Source organism: Trichoplax adhaerens, genomic scaffold (assembly GCF_000150275.1).
Source record: "Trichoplax adhaerens TRIADscaffold_3 genomic scaffold, whole genome shotgun sequence".
Taxonomy (NCBI): domain Eukaryota; kingdom Metazoa; phylum Placozoa; class Uniplacotomia; order Trichoplacea; family Trichoplacidae; genus Trichoplax; species Trichoplax adhaerens.
In genome coordinates this window covers 7,469,340-7,487,636 of record NW_002060945.1, presented here as the reverse complement: position 1 = coordinate 7,487,636, position 18,297 = coordinate 7,469,340, and the positions used below count along the sequence as shown (strand labels likewise).

Sequence of the window (18,297 nt, the reverse complement as noted above, 5' to 3'; positions counted from 1 at the left end):
CGATATTTCTATTACGTGTCCGTCCCTCAATTTATTCCTGTATATATATGTAATTAGTTATTGCTCAGACTTACTGGTCTGCATTAGATTAAACTCATTTTTCAAAAAAATCCCTATTAAATTCTTCTTCGGAGAGATCATCGCGCAAACTTTTCTTTTTCGATTCAAATTGCCTTTCAGAACGATTCTCATTCGAATCTTTCTTTTCCGATACAATTTCTAAAGATTTCCTATCAATCCCATTTTTCGATATATTCTCTTCATTCAGCTTATTATCCAACACACTTTGAAAAGCCTCTTCATCTTCATTTTCGGTTCTATTAGTAGTCGCCGTTATATTAAACGGATTATCAGAAATTGGTTTTCCATTACAAGCCTGGCAACAAATATTAGCTTTATCGTATCTTGCGGTCAGATTTTTGTATTCTTCATTTTGATGGTCCAATTTTTGATTCAAATCTCGAGTTTGATTCGTCAATATAGAAATATTTTTACTCAACTCTATTTTATCTAATTTCAATCGTTCAATCTGACTATTTTTAGCTTGTAAAGTCGAATTTAAGCGGATACTTTCATTTCGAACATATTGATGTTGGGCATTAACAGTTGCCATCGAGGCTTTTAAGGTCTGATTTTTCACTTTTAGTCTTCGAACTTTTCGTCGCAATCTGTTCACCTTTGCAGCTTGACTTTTCAATAAAATGATTTTAGCTTCTTTCGCGGCAATAATCGCATCTTTACGGGTGATTTTTGATTGTAGATGTTTTATTTTTTGCTTTAATACAGTGAGCTGCATTTTACAACATACTAGTAGACTGCTATATTGATTGTTTACGGTAGTAAGTTGTCCCTTAAGCCTTGTTACTTTTCGAATAAGACACGCAGTTGTGACTTTGCATCGACGATTGGGAGCCCATTGAGAGTGAATCCTTCGACGTGAATGAATATTTTGTCTTCTCACCTGGTTAGCTTGCCTTCGTAAAGCATTACCTGAATTTTGACTATGTCGCCGCCGTGGACGACGATGCCGAGAAGCTGAATTCTATAGGTATTAAAAGATAGAATATACCGACACAGTTTATTTACTGTAGAATCAATAGATAGAGCCATTCCATGGTTTCTATAGAGAAATATTTGTTGCTTATGATAGCAATATTGTTTAGGATGGAGAAATTTTATTACATTTCGATATAAAAGGGTACTGCGCGCGTCTTGAAATCTAAACTTGTTTTCACAGTTTTAACAATCTCATAAAAGGACTAAACTTCCTACTCTAACAACCGAACAAGCACCGATATCGCGAAAATCTAACGTAAATTAGCTTAAACTGATGAATGATTATTATATTTTATAGATTAATGTATCTTATTTCATCTCTAATAGGCATATACTATGATATCGCCAAAGATTTCGAAATATCCTCTATCGAAAATTCTATTACAAACAGCTAAATACGGTATATTATGATACTATTTACTAGTTGAATTCGATTTCGAAATATCCTCTATCGTAAATTCTATTTGCAACAACCAGATACATTATGGTACAATTTCCAAGGTGAATCCCTTTGAACTAGTAACTTCGTATTTTCATACGGTAAATGACTTCCAAGACAGTTTTCCTTCTTATTTTATTCTTAATAAGCATACTGTACTGGTAATCATTCATTTCAATTAGCATGCATTAATACTATATAGTACGGGAAATTGCGACTTTAAACATTTGTCTTAATGAAAGAAATCATTCTTTGCTATATCATAAAAATAGCTTTAATAATGATTTTGTACTAAAGTACCCGTAATAATTTTTACTCTTTACTGAAATTGCGATAATCGTTGTAATAGCAATAGCCTATACTCATATACATTGCGTTAAGAGAATCTTTCATACCCCACATAGGATACATAAGGTACCATATAAATTGAACTGTACTTTTTCGTAGGAACAACCAATCCTCATAAATATTAAATATCATAATCGGTTTCTTTAGTCGATATGTATAGTACCTGCTTATCTTCATCATTAATGCTATCGTCTCCATCCCTTTCCGTATTATCGTTAGCGATTTCATTATCAAACTTTTCTAAAGCATTTGAGCCATTTTCAGTGATAATTTCTTCACCATCCTTTATTTCCACTTCGTCAAAACAAGCATCTTCCATAGTAGCCATATCCGATTCGGTATTCTTATTATCAACGTTATCTTCGTCATTTTCTTTTTTGGCCTCATTACTTAATACGTGATCTACCGCAGAATAAGCGGTATTTCTGAAGAAATCATAATCTTTTTCATCCGATGACGGAATCTCATCAGTATATGCTTTCGAGATAACTAGTAGGCAAATCAGGGTCAAGAAACGAATATTCATCTTGCAGCACGTCGTTTTTTATAACAGGCTATAAGGTAATTAATTGAATCATAAGAAATATAATTAATTGCAGCAAAAACTATAATAATCACTGCTATACTATAACAGAATAAAGTTAATATTAAATGCTAACCAGACGCCAAAACCCTACGATTACTAACAATTACGATAGTATAAACTTTAAAGTTAGGATATAAACTTCTACCGGCCAAAAATACCTACCTGTACCATGAATAAAATTAAAATTATAAGATGCGGTATCATCGAAAGCGATGCTAAGACAGATGTAAGTCTCGTACAGAGCACAATAATATACGGTAATTTCATCAAGTAACTTAATTGTACGGTAACTTGCCTAATTTCACAATAAAATTGAAACTTTATCGCATTTTACAAGATAAAATTTCCAGTATGAAATACAGCTAATGCAGACAACGTTTGTAGAAGCAATCTTTATTCATACCTATAGCTTCGAGAATTATTGACCTGCTACTCCATCCAATCTCGAGAATTGAAATAAAGGAATTAGATTGCTTGTTCGAATGTTTCAATTTTATACCTTTCGAAAAATTCGCTTATATGAAAGTAACCCATGAAATCCATTCATTGCTTTTCCAAGATTTTAATAAGATCGATACAATATTTGTTGACTTCTAAATTGTTTAAAATAAATATTTGGATTATTGAAAATTATTCCATTATAAAAAGAGTCCAAGACTATGCTCTTATTTTACCTTTATATTAAATATTGTCATGTTATAATTTTCCGTGATTTTAAATAAAAGAATTTCACGAAAACTAAATGTCATTGCAAAACTTTGGTCTATGATAACTGTCCATTCCCTGCAATGGTCTTTGAAATATCCTTTTGAAGCTGACGATAGGGAATAAACGCAATGAGGGTCGATTGTTATAGTCTAAAGATAATGTAGAGCATCTTTATTTATTGTCCTAGCTGAGGTTGTAACTATTAACCCTAGTTGTGATATGAGAAGATACTGCAAAGTATCTGTACCTTTTCTTCATTAATTTAGCAAATCTACCACGTTGTTGTCACTCAATAAAACTATCTTTCTAATTCTAGTGCTTAAACTGATATTGTAAGTATAATTTTCCTTTCATCTTACGAACAGCTTTTCAATAGAAGTGTGGATATTACAATGAACTGCAATACACATTGTTTCCTATTTAATTATTTAACGAAGGCATTTGCAGAAATTTCCCCAATTGATTAATAAATAAGTCCATTAATGTTCCTAATAATAACAATGTAACAACAACGCCTGAACAGAACATCTGAGAATAGGAAAACATCCTGATCTACTGTTATAGCAATGGAACTGTTAATGAAATAAATATTCTATACTGCAGTCAACGGGATCAAAATAATACTGTAATATATCTGCATAAAACAGGTTCATAGCATCTACGGTATTAAGAAGCTGACAAGTACGAGCTTTCTATCATTGTGCTCTCCTACCAAATTTTTTGTTGTCAGTAAGTCTATCATTTTGACTTAGTAAAAGCTAAAAAAGCTATTATATTAAATCATGCAGACCGAAAATTTTAACTAATTAGAAGAAATTTTAAAACGAAAAATACTCAAGAAAAAACTATTTCCATCATTTCTGCTATAAACCTTCTAAAAATGATATTCTACCATAGTCTATTTCGTAGCTTTGTCTAGCTTTAAAACTTGCACATTAAACTGCTGGCATCCCATGGTATCTATCCTATAAAAGTTGTATGCATCCAAATGTTATTGATATGGAATAAATTTAGGATATAATGTAAGATCCGTTTTCTAAAATTATAGAACACAATATTGATATAGAGAAAATTCATACTCTTTTTATTGATGGACTTTGCACACATACTCATACACGTAAAGTATATTACCAGTAATTCACTAAGATACTATAAGAAGACCATAGACAACATGATAGCGCCGTTAAACTAATGATGTAATTTGCATCATTATAATTATAAAAGTTTTTTCCTAAAAGAGAACTGTAAGGTATAGCTTTCAAATACAAGTATACAAACAGAAAAAGAGTAATGAACCGAGTGATCATTTTAATAATGCGTTACTAGATTTACCCTAAGTTTATCGGATACATCACAAGTGAATGTATATTTATATAGCAAAATCACTTTAAAATATGTATAAAAGTCGATGCTTAATACTTAACTTTTACACTTGAAAGCTAAATCTTTAATTAAACATCATCCAAACAATTTATAAATTTTAATCTTTCTACATTCTCATTACATGTCTACGCTATAATTTATTCTTGCATACGAGGACACTAAATAAGTACGTATGCAACTTATCAGCCATTACTATGATTTATCAGTCTTTGTCTGCCATAGATCAAACTCATTTTCCAAAGAGTCCTCTTTAAATTCTTTCTTAAACAGATTATCAACCAAATCTTCCTTCTTCGATTCAATTTCTGACGATTTCTCATCTATCTTGTTTTCCGAAATATTCTCTTCATTCAATTCATTTTCCAGCAAAGCTTGAAAAGCCTTTTCATCTTTATTTTTAGTACTACCATTCGATATTACATTAAACGGATTATCGGGTATGGGTTTTCTGTTACAAGCCTGGCAGCAAATATCGGCTTTATCGTATCTAAATGTTAGATTTTTGTATTCTTCATTTCGATAATCTAGTTTTTGATTTAAATCTTGAGCCTGATTAGTCAGTGTCGTAATATTTTTATTTAACTGTATTTTATCTAATTTTAATTGTTCTATCTGACTATTTTTTGCTTGCAGAGTCGAATTTAAATGAGCAGTTTCATTTTGGGAATGTTGATATTGGATATTGAGAGTTTCCATTCTAGCTTGTAACACTTCATATTTACCGTTAAGCTTTCTAATTTCTTGTCGCAATGTATCCGCTGTTGCTGATGCAGATTCTAATGAAACCGTCAATATTCGTAATCTAGCTGTAAGCTTACCAATACGACCAGCCAATACAGCGATTTGTTGACTTTGACTATCAATCGTGTAATTTTTACTAGCAATAATGGCATGCAACTGACTAATTTGAGTTTTTTGATTTAATATAGTTGTATTGAGTTGACCAATAAGTCGAGACTGATTAGAAACCTTAGCCTGTAATTTCTGAATGGTCGTGTTTTTACTAGTAACAATTTGTCGCAGATGATTGATAGTAGCAGCTTGATTGGCAACTGTGCCTCGTAATTGATTGATTATTGCATTTTTACTTTGGATAGTACTTTGCAATTGAGTAATTTGGCCGTTTTTATCAATTATAGTTTGTCGTAGTTGACTAATAGTAGTATCTTTATGACTGATAGTTTGCTGCAATTGAGTAATACGATGATTCTTATTAGAGATAATTCCTTTCAGTCGTGTGATTTCTTGATTCTTGGTGTTAATTGTACTACGCAATTGAGAAATAGTTCGATCTTTAGTAGCTATTCTACCATAGAGCTGTTGAATGAGACTGTCTTTAGTAGCAATAGTTTGATATAACTGTATAATGGTATTGTCTTTATTGGCCAGTTGAGTTTGTAGAGTAGCAATTTTACGATTTTTTAAGGCGATTATCGTTCTCTGACGACGTATAGTGACATCTTTAGAAATAAGTCGTAGTTTTAGGCGTCTAATAATCGATTTTTTAACGCTAATTACTGCAATCAATCGTTTAATTTTGGCTTGTTTAACAGCAATAATCCTCCTAAGTCTGAGAATTTTCGCTCGTAATATCGCTATTCTTTGTTTTAAGGTGATAATCGTACTATTATACCACCCTCGTAGATTAGTATATCGTTGTCTTAAGTTGAGGAGTCGCCTCCTAAGTATCGCTATTCTTCCAAAAAGACGCATATTTTTACTTTTCAATTGACTAATTAATAAGCGTTGATTGAAAAGTTTTCGACGTAAGCGAGCATTTTGGTTTCTTAACCTATTAACTTGCCTTTGCAAAGCATTACGCGAACTTTGGCATTGCGTTAAACTCGTTATGTAGCCAGAGCAAGAATTTACAAACGGTTGTTGGCGGCGATAGCGACGATGACGACGAAGCCAACGAAAACGGCGACGGCGGCCCCAAGATGATTTAAAAGTTTTCTATACGGTAAACAACATATAAATAAAAATAATAATCAGTGTTATATAGATTTAGGACTATTCTATGATTTTATCGACAATACATATAGGCAAGTTTGTAAGCCGCCACTTCATATTGCAGCCAATCCATTAGTCATAGTATCTACATACAACACTCGCAATAGACTCCGAGATCGAATACAGTCATTGAAAGATACGATCTTCGCCCATTATCCGAATAAATATCTTGTCCGTTAATTACACGATTTCATTAGATGCCGCTAGACTGTAGGCTAGTAGATGAAATATTTGGACTATATCCAGTATACATTGCCATATAAATTACCATGATTACATAGGATTAGATCATGCCGATTAGACATACCGCGTGTGATGAAAATCTAAGCTTAGTTGAGGTATAAATGATTTGTTTATGTGATATTTGATATAATTCAAAAGATGGGTTAATCACTTCTGATGAAATTTAAATAAACATGTGCAAAAAGTACCACAATAATCCCTAGTTAGCCTAATTTCTCTTGATATTAACATTCTTCAAATTGAATCACTTCTACTCCGCTTCAAATAAATAATTACTATGAAAGCATAACCTAGTTTTAATTTATTATTCTTGATTCGAGGGACTGAGCTTTCTACTCTAACATACGAACAAACGCCCATATTGTAACTTCAATGAGCAGGTACGGAACTTTAATGTCCGAAACTGCTTCCAAGTATCTTTCATCTTAAATTAACTCTATTTCCAATTTTTAATAACCAGGTACAATATTTCTTCTAAAGCTATACGAGTATTCCTTTCAACTGATTACTTTATCATTCTATGACATTGGTAACTGTTAACATGCGCATTTCTTTTTATTGCCTTTCCATTAAGCATGCTACAATAATCGATTGATTAAACCTATCCTCAACTAACAGATTAGAGTTTTCCGCGTCTGTGATATTTTTCTGATCAAATAGGCTAGTTCCGAATGCTACTATTTCGTACTTGAATACCCGAAAAAATTTCTACTTAATTCTCAATCTATTATCGCAGTTGTAGTAATAGTTATCATATATTTATACCCGTTAAACTGAAAGAATCCTCTACAGTTAATAAACTATCTCCATACCATCATACAAATTTAATAACCTACCGGTACCATAGCTTATTATAAACTAATCTCTCTAACTTAATATCAAATGTTTAAGCGATCTTTTAGTCGATATTCACCTGCTCGCCTTCACCATCAATGCTATCATCTTCATCCTTTTCCGAATTATTTTCTTCTATTTCATTATCGAACTTGGTTACACCGTTTCCATCAATTTCTTTGTATTCCTGAGATTCTACTTCGCGAAGACTGGTATCTTCCATTTCAACTTTATCCGATTCAGTGTTTTCTAGTATGCTGTCAACTGCAAAACTGGCAGTATTTCCGAGAAAGTCATTCTCGGTTTTATCTGATGATGGAATCTCTTCAGCAGAAGCATTGGAGATCACAAGTAAAAAAATCAAGGCCAAAAGGCGAATCTTCATCTTTCAGTACGTATCTTTATTGATAGTCTGTAAGGCGATATACTAATTTCAGAATAAAATACTTTTCAGTAAAACTGAAAAGATTATTGGTACCTTATAAAAGATGTAAGTTAACATTGAATACTAACTAAAATCAACACCATAACTTTTCACTACCAACTGCAATAATATAAAAAATTTAGAATTAAATAGCCTTGTGCATTACTTATGAATAATACTAGCCCATACTTTGAGTACACTGAAATACCGTATTGCACTATCGATTATAACAAACTACAGGTAAGACATAATATCTCGAGCCCTGTACATAGTTACATAGTGCAATAAAATAAATTTTCCGGTACGGTAGCTTAACCTAGTTTCATAATAAAGCTAAAATTGCACCGTACGGCGTTCTAAAAGATGAAAATCTTATACACGTATGTGAAAAATGACAAATACACAAGAAATTCGCTCAGCAATCTTATACCTGTATTTCGATAATTATATCAATTATCGATCGGCGACAAAGGCCAATTCGAGAATAAAAGAATGGATGAATATAATCATATGGCTAAATGATGAACTTTTATATTCGGAATTTAGCTAATCTGAAAGTAAATCAGGAAATTACATTCATTCCTTTTTCTAAAGATTTAAGAGAACAGTAAAACATTGTTGACTAAAGAACTATCCAAAATATACTTAGAGAATTATTACAGGTTATCTGGTATACTATTATGCTGAAATAAATTGGGCGCTTACTTTATGTGTACATTTAATGCAGTCATATCAAAGAAAATTACGAATTTTTCCATGTATTGAATTAAAACGGTCTTAAGGAAACAAGACATTACTGTTGTCCTTTTTATCCTGATCTATCGCAATCATTCATTCTCCATTATTTTTCTTAATGGCATTTAATCATTACCTTTAACAACAAACTTTCTATGTACTTTAGATTCAATTCACCTTTAAAGCTAAGTATAGAAAATAATGATAATAACTTACTTTAACTCAAAGATAACATAAAACCATCTTGACCGATTCAAACAGCCAATGAATTTTACGGCTCTTTGGAATCAAAGCTGTTTACAAAATTATTCTTTATTTAAAAACTGGATAAACAATCTAAACAATAGACAGCACTATTCGTATGATAATTTTTCGTAACTACTTAAGCGTATACCGGGTAAGCATAATTGCTTTCGGATATTAGAACAGTCCGAAACTCCATTATACTATGATATCATTTATGAGTATTGCCGTACAATTTTTTTCATCTCCCCGCTAAATATATATCATTCACTCTTAAGTAGAAACTGATTGCTTAGTCTGTACAAATAATAATATGCAAGGACTTAAAAGGAAAACGCTTTCTGTTAGTTCTCTTAGAAACCTTCTAAAAATTTCTTTGTAATAGCTTACTTTCATAAGTTATCGAGTTTAAAATATGTAAATTAAATAACAGGTGTCGGAAATGAAAACTAGAATGTACGATAATCTATGCGTATCTCAGAAGATAAATAAATAATACAGTAATGACTCCCTGCAAGGCAAATAATATTCAAATAAACTACTGATACTCCCTCTAATTCTATTACAGACCTCTAACAACAGCCCTTTCAAGAGTAGCAGCTTACAGCAATTTATCGGTCTTAATTTTAATATATTCAAGCTACATTCACTAAATTTTGTCACAGGGATGAAGAAAACAGAAGATAGTACATCTCTAGTAAACTAATGTACACATTTAGTAAGGCAAAGAACATTTATGAAAAGTTCTCTAATATGTATTTAAAAGTTTTAATATCATCAAGAAACAATTTTCGCAACTTTGCATACTTTCATACGTCTATAATTTGAATTTTAAGCAGACAAAATAGATAAACAGTAAGCATTCAAATCTGTATACCAGTAATATTTTTGCTCCATGTGGAGAGGATCAGGAAAAATCTCTTTCATCACTTTCATCCCTTTTATATTTTTATCGACCTACTAAACAACATGTCGTAAAATATGTTTATAACTCAAAATCGAAGTACTATACTACTGTGATGGAGGGTTCAATATCTCAGAGGATTGAGATTTAGTCGCCATTTACAATTATTACACCAAAGAGTTTATAAAAGTTATGCCTTATTGTAGGTTAGTAATGTGAAGTACAGTGAGGTAGTTACGGTAGATCAGCGCGCAAGCTGTCGTGAGTAACGAGTAGAAGTATTAGACTGTGAGAGACTAACTAGAAGACTAACTGAGAGGCTAACGGACTCTGAGGTAGAAATCGCCGGTATTTATAGTTTTAAAGATAGAGCACATGCAGAGAATAGGATTGTGGAATTAGATACAACATATACCATAACAGGTTACAAAATAGTAGATGATTGTAGAAAACAGCGAGTACCGTAATAACTAAATACAGTAGCCTATATATGAATGTAGAGTAAGCGGACTGTAGATCTGTCTAAATATAAGAGCAATACAACATGTCTATATTTAAGAGTAGAATATAGTTACAGTATATTCTAAATACACTACAACTACCATATACTACTATTTCTTTCTTTTTAATATAGGAAGATTTTGTTAAGTAAACAGTACTTTTGTACAGCATACAGTACACGGTAAAAAGTTACTGAACCTCTGACAGGTCTATCAAATGGTAATACTATCTGTTAAATGAGCACATTATCGTAAACCGTCAGCAAAGCGAAGGGAGTTTGCACTAGTTTACTTCAAACGTTGTATCTTACGATTAGGAAGACATCATGAGTGTTTGCTACTCTAATTGTATAACTACACTGCTCCTCAGTTATAGTACCGAATTGTTAATCTCTTCTAATCACTTTTTAACGATAGTCATTGGTTAGGGTAACTAAAATTTTATGGTCCTACTTTAGCTTGATGACAAATCTTGGAGTCCTGACCAGCTACTAATCTTTATGTACACTAAATAATTTACAATGATAAACAGGATTCAAGAGAGATCATTTTTGTGATGTATTATATGAAAGATAGCTTTTCGATCTTTTTGATCACCTCTCGCATACACTAAATTTATTAGTGCCTGTAAATAATTGAATCGATCAATTAAGGTATTTGTCAATTGTATGTAGGGAAGAAAAAAAATTACAATGACTACGACTAGCTCAATACAATATTTTACAAATCGCTTACATAGCTAAATTACTTTTAGTATCGTGTGAAATAAAATCACGCGTAAAATATACGGTATTACATTATTCATGTAAGTGTTTTTTAAAGCCTATCAACGAGAGAAATGTTATGGTATGTAAAATAAAAGGTAGCTACATGAAGGCCTGCAATACTATATCTTCTCGAGTAAGATTCTGCGAGCATCTAAATGTTACTAACATGGAATAAATTTAATATATTATGTAGTTTCCCATTTTCTAAAATTACGGAACACAACATTTATGTAGAGAAAATTCATGCTCTTTTTATTTTTGGACTCTATGCACTCATAGTATATTTATTAATTTTACTAAGATGTACCCTATAAGAAATTGACGAACAATGTGACAGCACAATCAAATTAATGATACATATTGTATCATGATAATTACTAACGTTTTATCCTAAAAGAGAGCTATAAAGCACAGCTTTCAAATACAGGTAAACAGGCAGAAAAAAGGGTAGTTATCTGAGCAATCATTTCATTTAAGCATTATTTATTATATATCTAAATTTATAGTATGTTATATCACTAGAGAATAAATACAGCAACATTATGCCAAAATAAATACGAAATTCGATACTTTTACAACTGAAAGCTAAATCTATAACCCTGGGCTATTATAAAGAGTGCAATTTATTCTATATTTCTATTGCATGCCTGCACTATAATTTATTCTTATAGAAGAGTTAGTTGCATAAATACACATATTGTTAATCATTTTTCAGACTTATTAGTTTGTATTTGCGCCTAGATTAAACTCATTTCCAAAGTATTCTCATCAAAATCTCTTTCAGAAAGATCATCATTCGAATCTTTCTTTTTGGATTCAATTCCGGATGACTTCTCATCTATCGAATTTTCCGATGGATTCTCTTCATTCACCTCATCTTCTGATATCACTTGAAAAGCTATTTCGTCTTCATTTTTAGTATTACTAGACGATGTTACATTAAACGGATTTTCGGATATGGGTTTTCTATTACAAGCCTGGCAACAAATATCGGCTTTGTCGAATCTTGCGGTCAGATTTTTAAATTTTTCGTTTTGATCATCTAATTTTTGATTCAAATGTCGAGTCTGATTTTTCAATATCGTAATATTCTTATTTAAATGTATTTTATCCAATTTCAATTGTTCAATCTGACTATTTTTAGCTTGTAGAGTTGAGTTCAAGCGAGTATTTTCATTTTGGACATGTCGATGTTGGATATTGAGAGTTTCCATTTTGGCTTTTAACACTTGATACTTCCCATTTAATCTTAAAATTTTTTGTCGTAATGTACCTACAGTTGCCGTTAGAGATTGTAATGAAAATCTTAACCTTCGTACTCTAGCTCTTAGCTTACTAAGACGTCCAGTCAATCCAGTGATTTGTTGACTTTGACTATCAATCGTGAAATTTTTACTAGCGATAACGGCATGTAACTGATTAATTTGAATTCTTTGATTTAATATAGTTGCATTAAGTTGGCCAATAAGTTGAGTCTGACTAAAAACCTTAGTATGTAATTCCAGAATTGTTGCATTTTGACTGCCGATAGTTTGTCGCAGGCTGCTGATAGTAGCAGTCTGATTGGCAACTGTACCTCGTAATTGATTGATTACTGCATTCACACTTTTAATAGTACTTTGCAATTGGCTGATTTGACTATCTTTGACGATTATAGTTTGTCGTAATTGATCGATAGTGGTTTCCTTATTGCTGATAGTTTGCTGCAATTGAGTAATATTATGATCTTTATTAGAGATAATTCCTTTAAGTCGTGTGATTTCTTGATTCTTGGTGTTAATGGTTGTACGCAATTGAGAAATAGTTCGATCTTTCTTAGCTATTCTACCGTATAACTGCTGAATGAGGCCATCTTTACGGGCAATGGTTTGATGTAACCGTCCAATGGCACTGTTTTTGCTAGATAGTTGGGCTTTTAGGGAAGCAATTTTACGATTTTTTAAGACGATTATCATTTTCTGACCACGAATAAAGGCATCTTTGGAAATAAGTCTTATTTTTAGCCGTTTAATAATCGAATTTTTAACACGAATTACAGCAGACAATCGATTGATTTGGGCCTGTTTAGTAGCAATTATCCTCCTAAGTATGAGAATTTGCACTTGTAGTGCTTTTATCCTTCGCTTTAATATGATTATCTTACCATTACACCACACTCGTAGACCGGCATATTGTCGCCTTATGACGAGAAGTTGTCTTGTAAGTGAGGCCACTTGTCGAACAAGACGCACATTTTTGGCTCTTAATCGACGAATGATTAACCCTTGATTGTAAACTGTTCGACGCAATATACTATTTTGTCTTCTTAGTATGTAAACTTGCCTTTGCAAAGCATTGCGTGAACTTTGGCATCGTCTTAAACTTGTTATGTAACCGGTACAAGGATTGATTGTCGGAGTTCGGCGACGACGACGACGCGGCGTCTAATCCAACGACGACGACGACGACCCCAAGATGATTTCTATGGAGGTTATATGTAGGTACAATGATTATATCAGATTATGGAGAACTAGAACTACATTAAGATATTATCAGCAACACATAAGCGCATCTTTATTTTATATATAGATATACATTGTAATTAAAGTCACTTTGATTATATAAAATTGTACTGCATATATGTAAGTTCGTCTCTTATTCCCAATAAGCATTTGTAATAATAGCCTAAGCTTGCATAATTTAATAAATAAATAAACTGTTGGTATGATATAACTTCGTTCAGGATGGGCTAATCTCTTCTACTCAAATTCGAATAAACAGGCACGAAAAATAACAATCTAGATTAGCATTGAATGATATAAACATTGCTTAAGATCGACTAATCCTACTCCTCGTAGATTTAAAATAAATGTGTACTGCAGAAATACTACAGTATATAAATATGTTTTCCTTAATTATCCAGATAAAGAAATCAGACTTGCTATTCCAACACACAAATAATTGTCAGTACCGAAGTAGTACATACCTAGCTGTAAATTAGTTTATACTGATAAATCAACATTCAGTAAATTAATCCCCTCTATTTCAATTCCAAGGAAGCAATTAATATGTAGAACGAAACTACTTCCAAGTATCTTTCAATATAAATTAACTCTATTCTCAATTTTTAATAGCCAGTGGTAATACTTCTTCTGAAAGCTATACGAGTATTATTTGAACTGATAACTTTATCATTCTATGATATTAATAACTTTTAACAGGTGCAATTCTTTTTGTTGCATTTCCATTTAGAATACTATCATAATTGATTAAAACCACCCACAACTAACAGGTTAAAGTTTTCTACGACTGAAATATTTTTCTGCTCGTAACAGGTCAAGTTCCTTTTGTAATATGCTTACAGTACGCTAATATTCTGTGCTTAAATACTCGTAGGAAATTTTCTACTTAATTCTCAATCTGTTATCGTCGTTGTAGCAATAGTAATCATAGATTTATACACGTTGAACTAGAAGAATCGTCTACACTTAATAAACGATCTCTATGCTATCCCATAAATTTAATACCTGCCTATGCTTATTATAAACTAATTCTATATAAATTAGTATCAAATATTTTAAGCAATCATTTAATCGATATTTACGTGCTCGTCTTCATCCTTATTCGAATTATCTTCTTCTATTTCATTATCGAACTTGGTTAAACCATCTTCATCAATAATTTCTTTGTTATCCTGAAATTCTACTTCGCGAAGACTGGTATCTTCCGTTTCAGCTTTATCCGATTCGGTGCTCTGACTATCTGAATTATCGTCGATATTTTGATTATTGGTCTCCTTATATAGTACGTTATCAACTGCTGAACTGGCGATATTTCTGAGAAAGTCATTTTCGGTTTTATCTGATGATGGAATCTCTTCTGTATAAGCAGTGGAGATTACAAGTAGAAAAATCAAGGCCAAAAGGCGAATCTTCATCTTTCAGCATGTATCCTTATAGATGGACTGAAAGGCAATCGAAAGAGAAGAGAATAGAAAGTTATTTCTAGAAAATCAAACAGTTTATGCGTACCTTTTGAAATGATTTATATTAACATTGAATACTGGCTAAAATCAATATCCTAAATTTATGCTACCAACTACGGTAATCCAGTCTCTAAGGTTTAGATTTAAATAGCCTTCTACATTACTCTCGAATAACATTTATCTGTACTTTGAGTAAAATTGAAGTACTAGACTGCATTGCGCTATCGATTATTTTTTTAGAACAAGTTATGACCTACTGTAAGTGACATCTTGAGCAGTTAATGTAATGTCATAGCGTAATCAAATACACTTAATGACACTCTAGCTTAGCCTACTTTCACGACAAAATTGAATTTTATCGTATTCTATAGGATGAAAATCTTAAATATAAAAATGGTAAAAGTGAGAAAAACATAACTTTATACCTGCGTTTCAACAATTACGGTATCAATCTGCAGCAGAGTCTAACTCGAGAATAAGAGAATAGAGGAATGTAAATCATCACGCCAATAATTTACATTTATATCCTTCAAACTTTACCTAAAGCGAAAGTAAATCACAAATTTACATTCATTACTTCCCCAGAATTCAAGGAAGAATGATGAAAAGTTCTTAACTAAAAGAATTATTAAAAATATATTTAAAGTACATAATACAGATTATGCCACCAAAATAAAATTAAGCATTTATTTTACTTTCATATATGTGTATAATGCGAACACATCAACTATAATTTAGAATTTTTCCATGTGAATTTAAATAAAAGTGTCTCATAAAATACTGGGTGTCATTATTAGGTCGATCTATTTTAATTGTTCATTTCCCACTAATCTCTTAACGATATTCAGTCATTGTCAGTATAAATAATCGGTTCATAAACTTTCAGCATACTTTAGATTTATGTCCCTTTAATGTTAAATAGTCTCTAGACAGATATAACAATTCCTCCAATACAAAGATGATATAGAAGTATCTTCAATCGGAGCATACAGTTAGAGAATTTTACGGATTCTTAACATTAGTACGACATTCTAAATTATTTCCTACTCCAAAATTGGATACGCTACCTAAACAGCAGGCAACCCTTTTTGTGTTATAGCTTGTTCTGTAACTGGTTAAGTGAATATGCGTAATCGCTCTCTGATACATAATTTTGCTTGAGGCTATGGAAAATAATGACATGATCTGTGCCCATTAAATTTATTGTTATCCTTCAGGTAATTATACCATCTCACTCTTCGTAGAAACTCCTTGCCTTAGTTAATATAGACTGTAATGCAAGTAATACGGATGAACTGTAGAAGAACTTCAAAAAGAAAATAATTTTTGTTATTTCCTTTGCAGGTGTTCTAAAAGGCATTTCATAATAGCTTGCTTTCATAAGTTTATCTAGTTAAAGACAAGTAAATTAAACATCAGATATTGCTAATGAAACTGAAGAGTATCACTCTGTACGTATATAGCAGAAGAAAAATACATAGTACAGTAAATTTCTCTAAGGTATATGACATCCAAATAAATGATTTTTTTTATTTTATCGATCCTCTAAATAATAGCTCTTTTAATAGAAGCGCCCAACAATAATTTGTGCTGGTCTTATTTTTTAATCTACTTAAGCCTTTATACAGTACATCGAAGTACTGTATGTAGTATGAGCAAAATAAAATAGTTTATTTGCAAGTAAAATAGGAAGATATACTCAGTTTACTCAATAAAGAGTCTTTAAAAGCCATTCCTACTACTACTACTATTTTTGAACCCTGCTAAACAAAATTATCGACAAACGTAATGATGTTGCTTTATTTATTTTTATGTCTTTGTATTTACTGTAGGCAAATTAAATAGTAAAATATGCACACATGCAAGAATACCTAGGAAAATATCTCTGTAGTCTTCTTATTACGGTACTAAGACTCTCTAGGCTTTTAATTAATGTTTAATTCTAATTTACTGAACCTTTATAAATAGTTTACAAACTGCAGTATAAAAATTTTTTGTCTCAACTTTGAATGTGTAGCCAGGCATGGAGGATAGCGGAGCGAGAGTGTAGAAAGCGTTGCACTTCAAATAGGAAATATTCCTTTTCTCAGCGTTGTGATGTATGCTGTATCTTTCATGGTAGTAATATTTGTCTTGGTTGGCAAGACCATTCTAAACAGTCTTACCAGAAATAGTTTAATCTAAGCCTATCAAATCGCTGTAAGTCTATTGTGAACGGATTGATTAGACTTTACCAGTTAGTTAGAAAGGATATTCGTTCCTAATTATCCAGGTTTCGGCATCTCTATTACAAACCGATTGTAACACTCTTTGAAAACCGGTTTGTTTTATTTTATGGGGCCTTCTAAATATTTATGCCGTGCAATAAGTTTAAAACACAATGCTGGATTATCTTAATAGAATCTCGAAGAGGATAATATAGCGTTAGCTTGCACCTTATAAGGCTATTTCAATAAACATTCTCTTTTACTTCTATCATAAATTTAAAAAATTATTGTATGAAAAAATCATAACTTCATCTGGCTGAAAACTCAGAATTATGCAATAGATAATAAGAAAATAAGTCGACTTTTGCAAAAGTTGTAAATGGCAATACATTCACTTCAAATGTTCTACGAGCATGATAAGAATAGTATGGCATCGGTATCTTGATTCTTAATTCATTGGTCATTATACTGCGAATATAACATTAATCATGGTCCAACAATGCTCCATAATCAGTGAATAAGCATCTTAATGAAATCAAGTTACGGATAGCTTTTAGAACGTGAAACTACTATAGAATTAGAATACTACACGCTGTACGGATCAAGTAGAATAAATTTTACCCATATAAATATCTTTCATAATTAAAAAGCCTCTTACTCAATATATCCTGACAGATCTATAACAAGTTATAAAACAAAGATATATAAATTAGCAGCTAATTAGCAAGACACTTAATTGCAGAATATGCCAAGCAAATTAGTAGGAGTAGTGCCCCACGTTGAAATCATGTAACTATAGCAGAAAGGCATACATCAAGCAAAATTTAAAGCTTGACAGAGCTTCAGTTAAGAGTAATACTATTGATCTTAAAGTTGTCTTATCGGATGAAACATTAAATTATTCGGCGACATGATGTTCTGTCTATAGCTTATTTCGGAAGAT

At 31.7% G+C, this 18,297-nt stretch overlaps 3 protein-coding genes across 3 annotated transcripts; all 3 read right to left on the bottom strand.

Moving 5' to 3' along the window:
- Positions 1 to 94: 94 nt before the first annotated feature.
- On the bottom strand, positions 95 to 2,369 carry TRIADDRAFT_54838 (uncharacterized protein; the record flags this gene model as incomplete). Its single annotated transcript, XM_002110594.1, has 2 exons — positions 95 to 1,042; positions 2,007 to 2,369. 2 exons carry the CDS (start codon positions 2,367 to 2,369, stop codon positions 95 to 97), a joined length of 1,311 nt encoding a protein of 436 aa, XP_002110630.1.
- A 2,343-nt stretch (positions 2,370 to 4,712) lies between these two features.
- On the bottom strand, positions 4,713 to 7,995 carry TRIADDRAFT_54837 (uncharacterized protein; the record flags this gene model as incomplete). The annotated part of the gene is made up of 2 exons (XM_002110593.1): positions 4,713 to 6,476; positions 7,690 to 7,995. The coding sequence occupies 2 exons, from the start codon at positions 7,993 to 7,995 to the stop codon at positions 4,713 to 4,715; spliced, it is 2,070 nt and encodes a 689-aa protein (XP_002110629.1).
- Positions 7,996 to 11,920: 3,925 nt separating this feature from the next.
- TRIADDRAFT_54836 (uncharacterized protein) lies at positions 11,921 to 15,099 on the bottom strand (the record flags this gene model as incomplete). The annotated part of the gene is made up of 2 exons (XM_002110592.1): positions 11,921 to 13,606; positions 14,767 to 15,099. 2 exons carry the CDS (start codon positions 15,097 to 15,099, stop codon positions 11,921 to 11,923), a joined length of 2,019 nt encoding a protein of 672 aa, XP_002110628.1.
- Between the last annotated feature and the right edge of the window lie 3,198 nt (positions 15,100 to 18,297).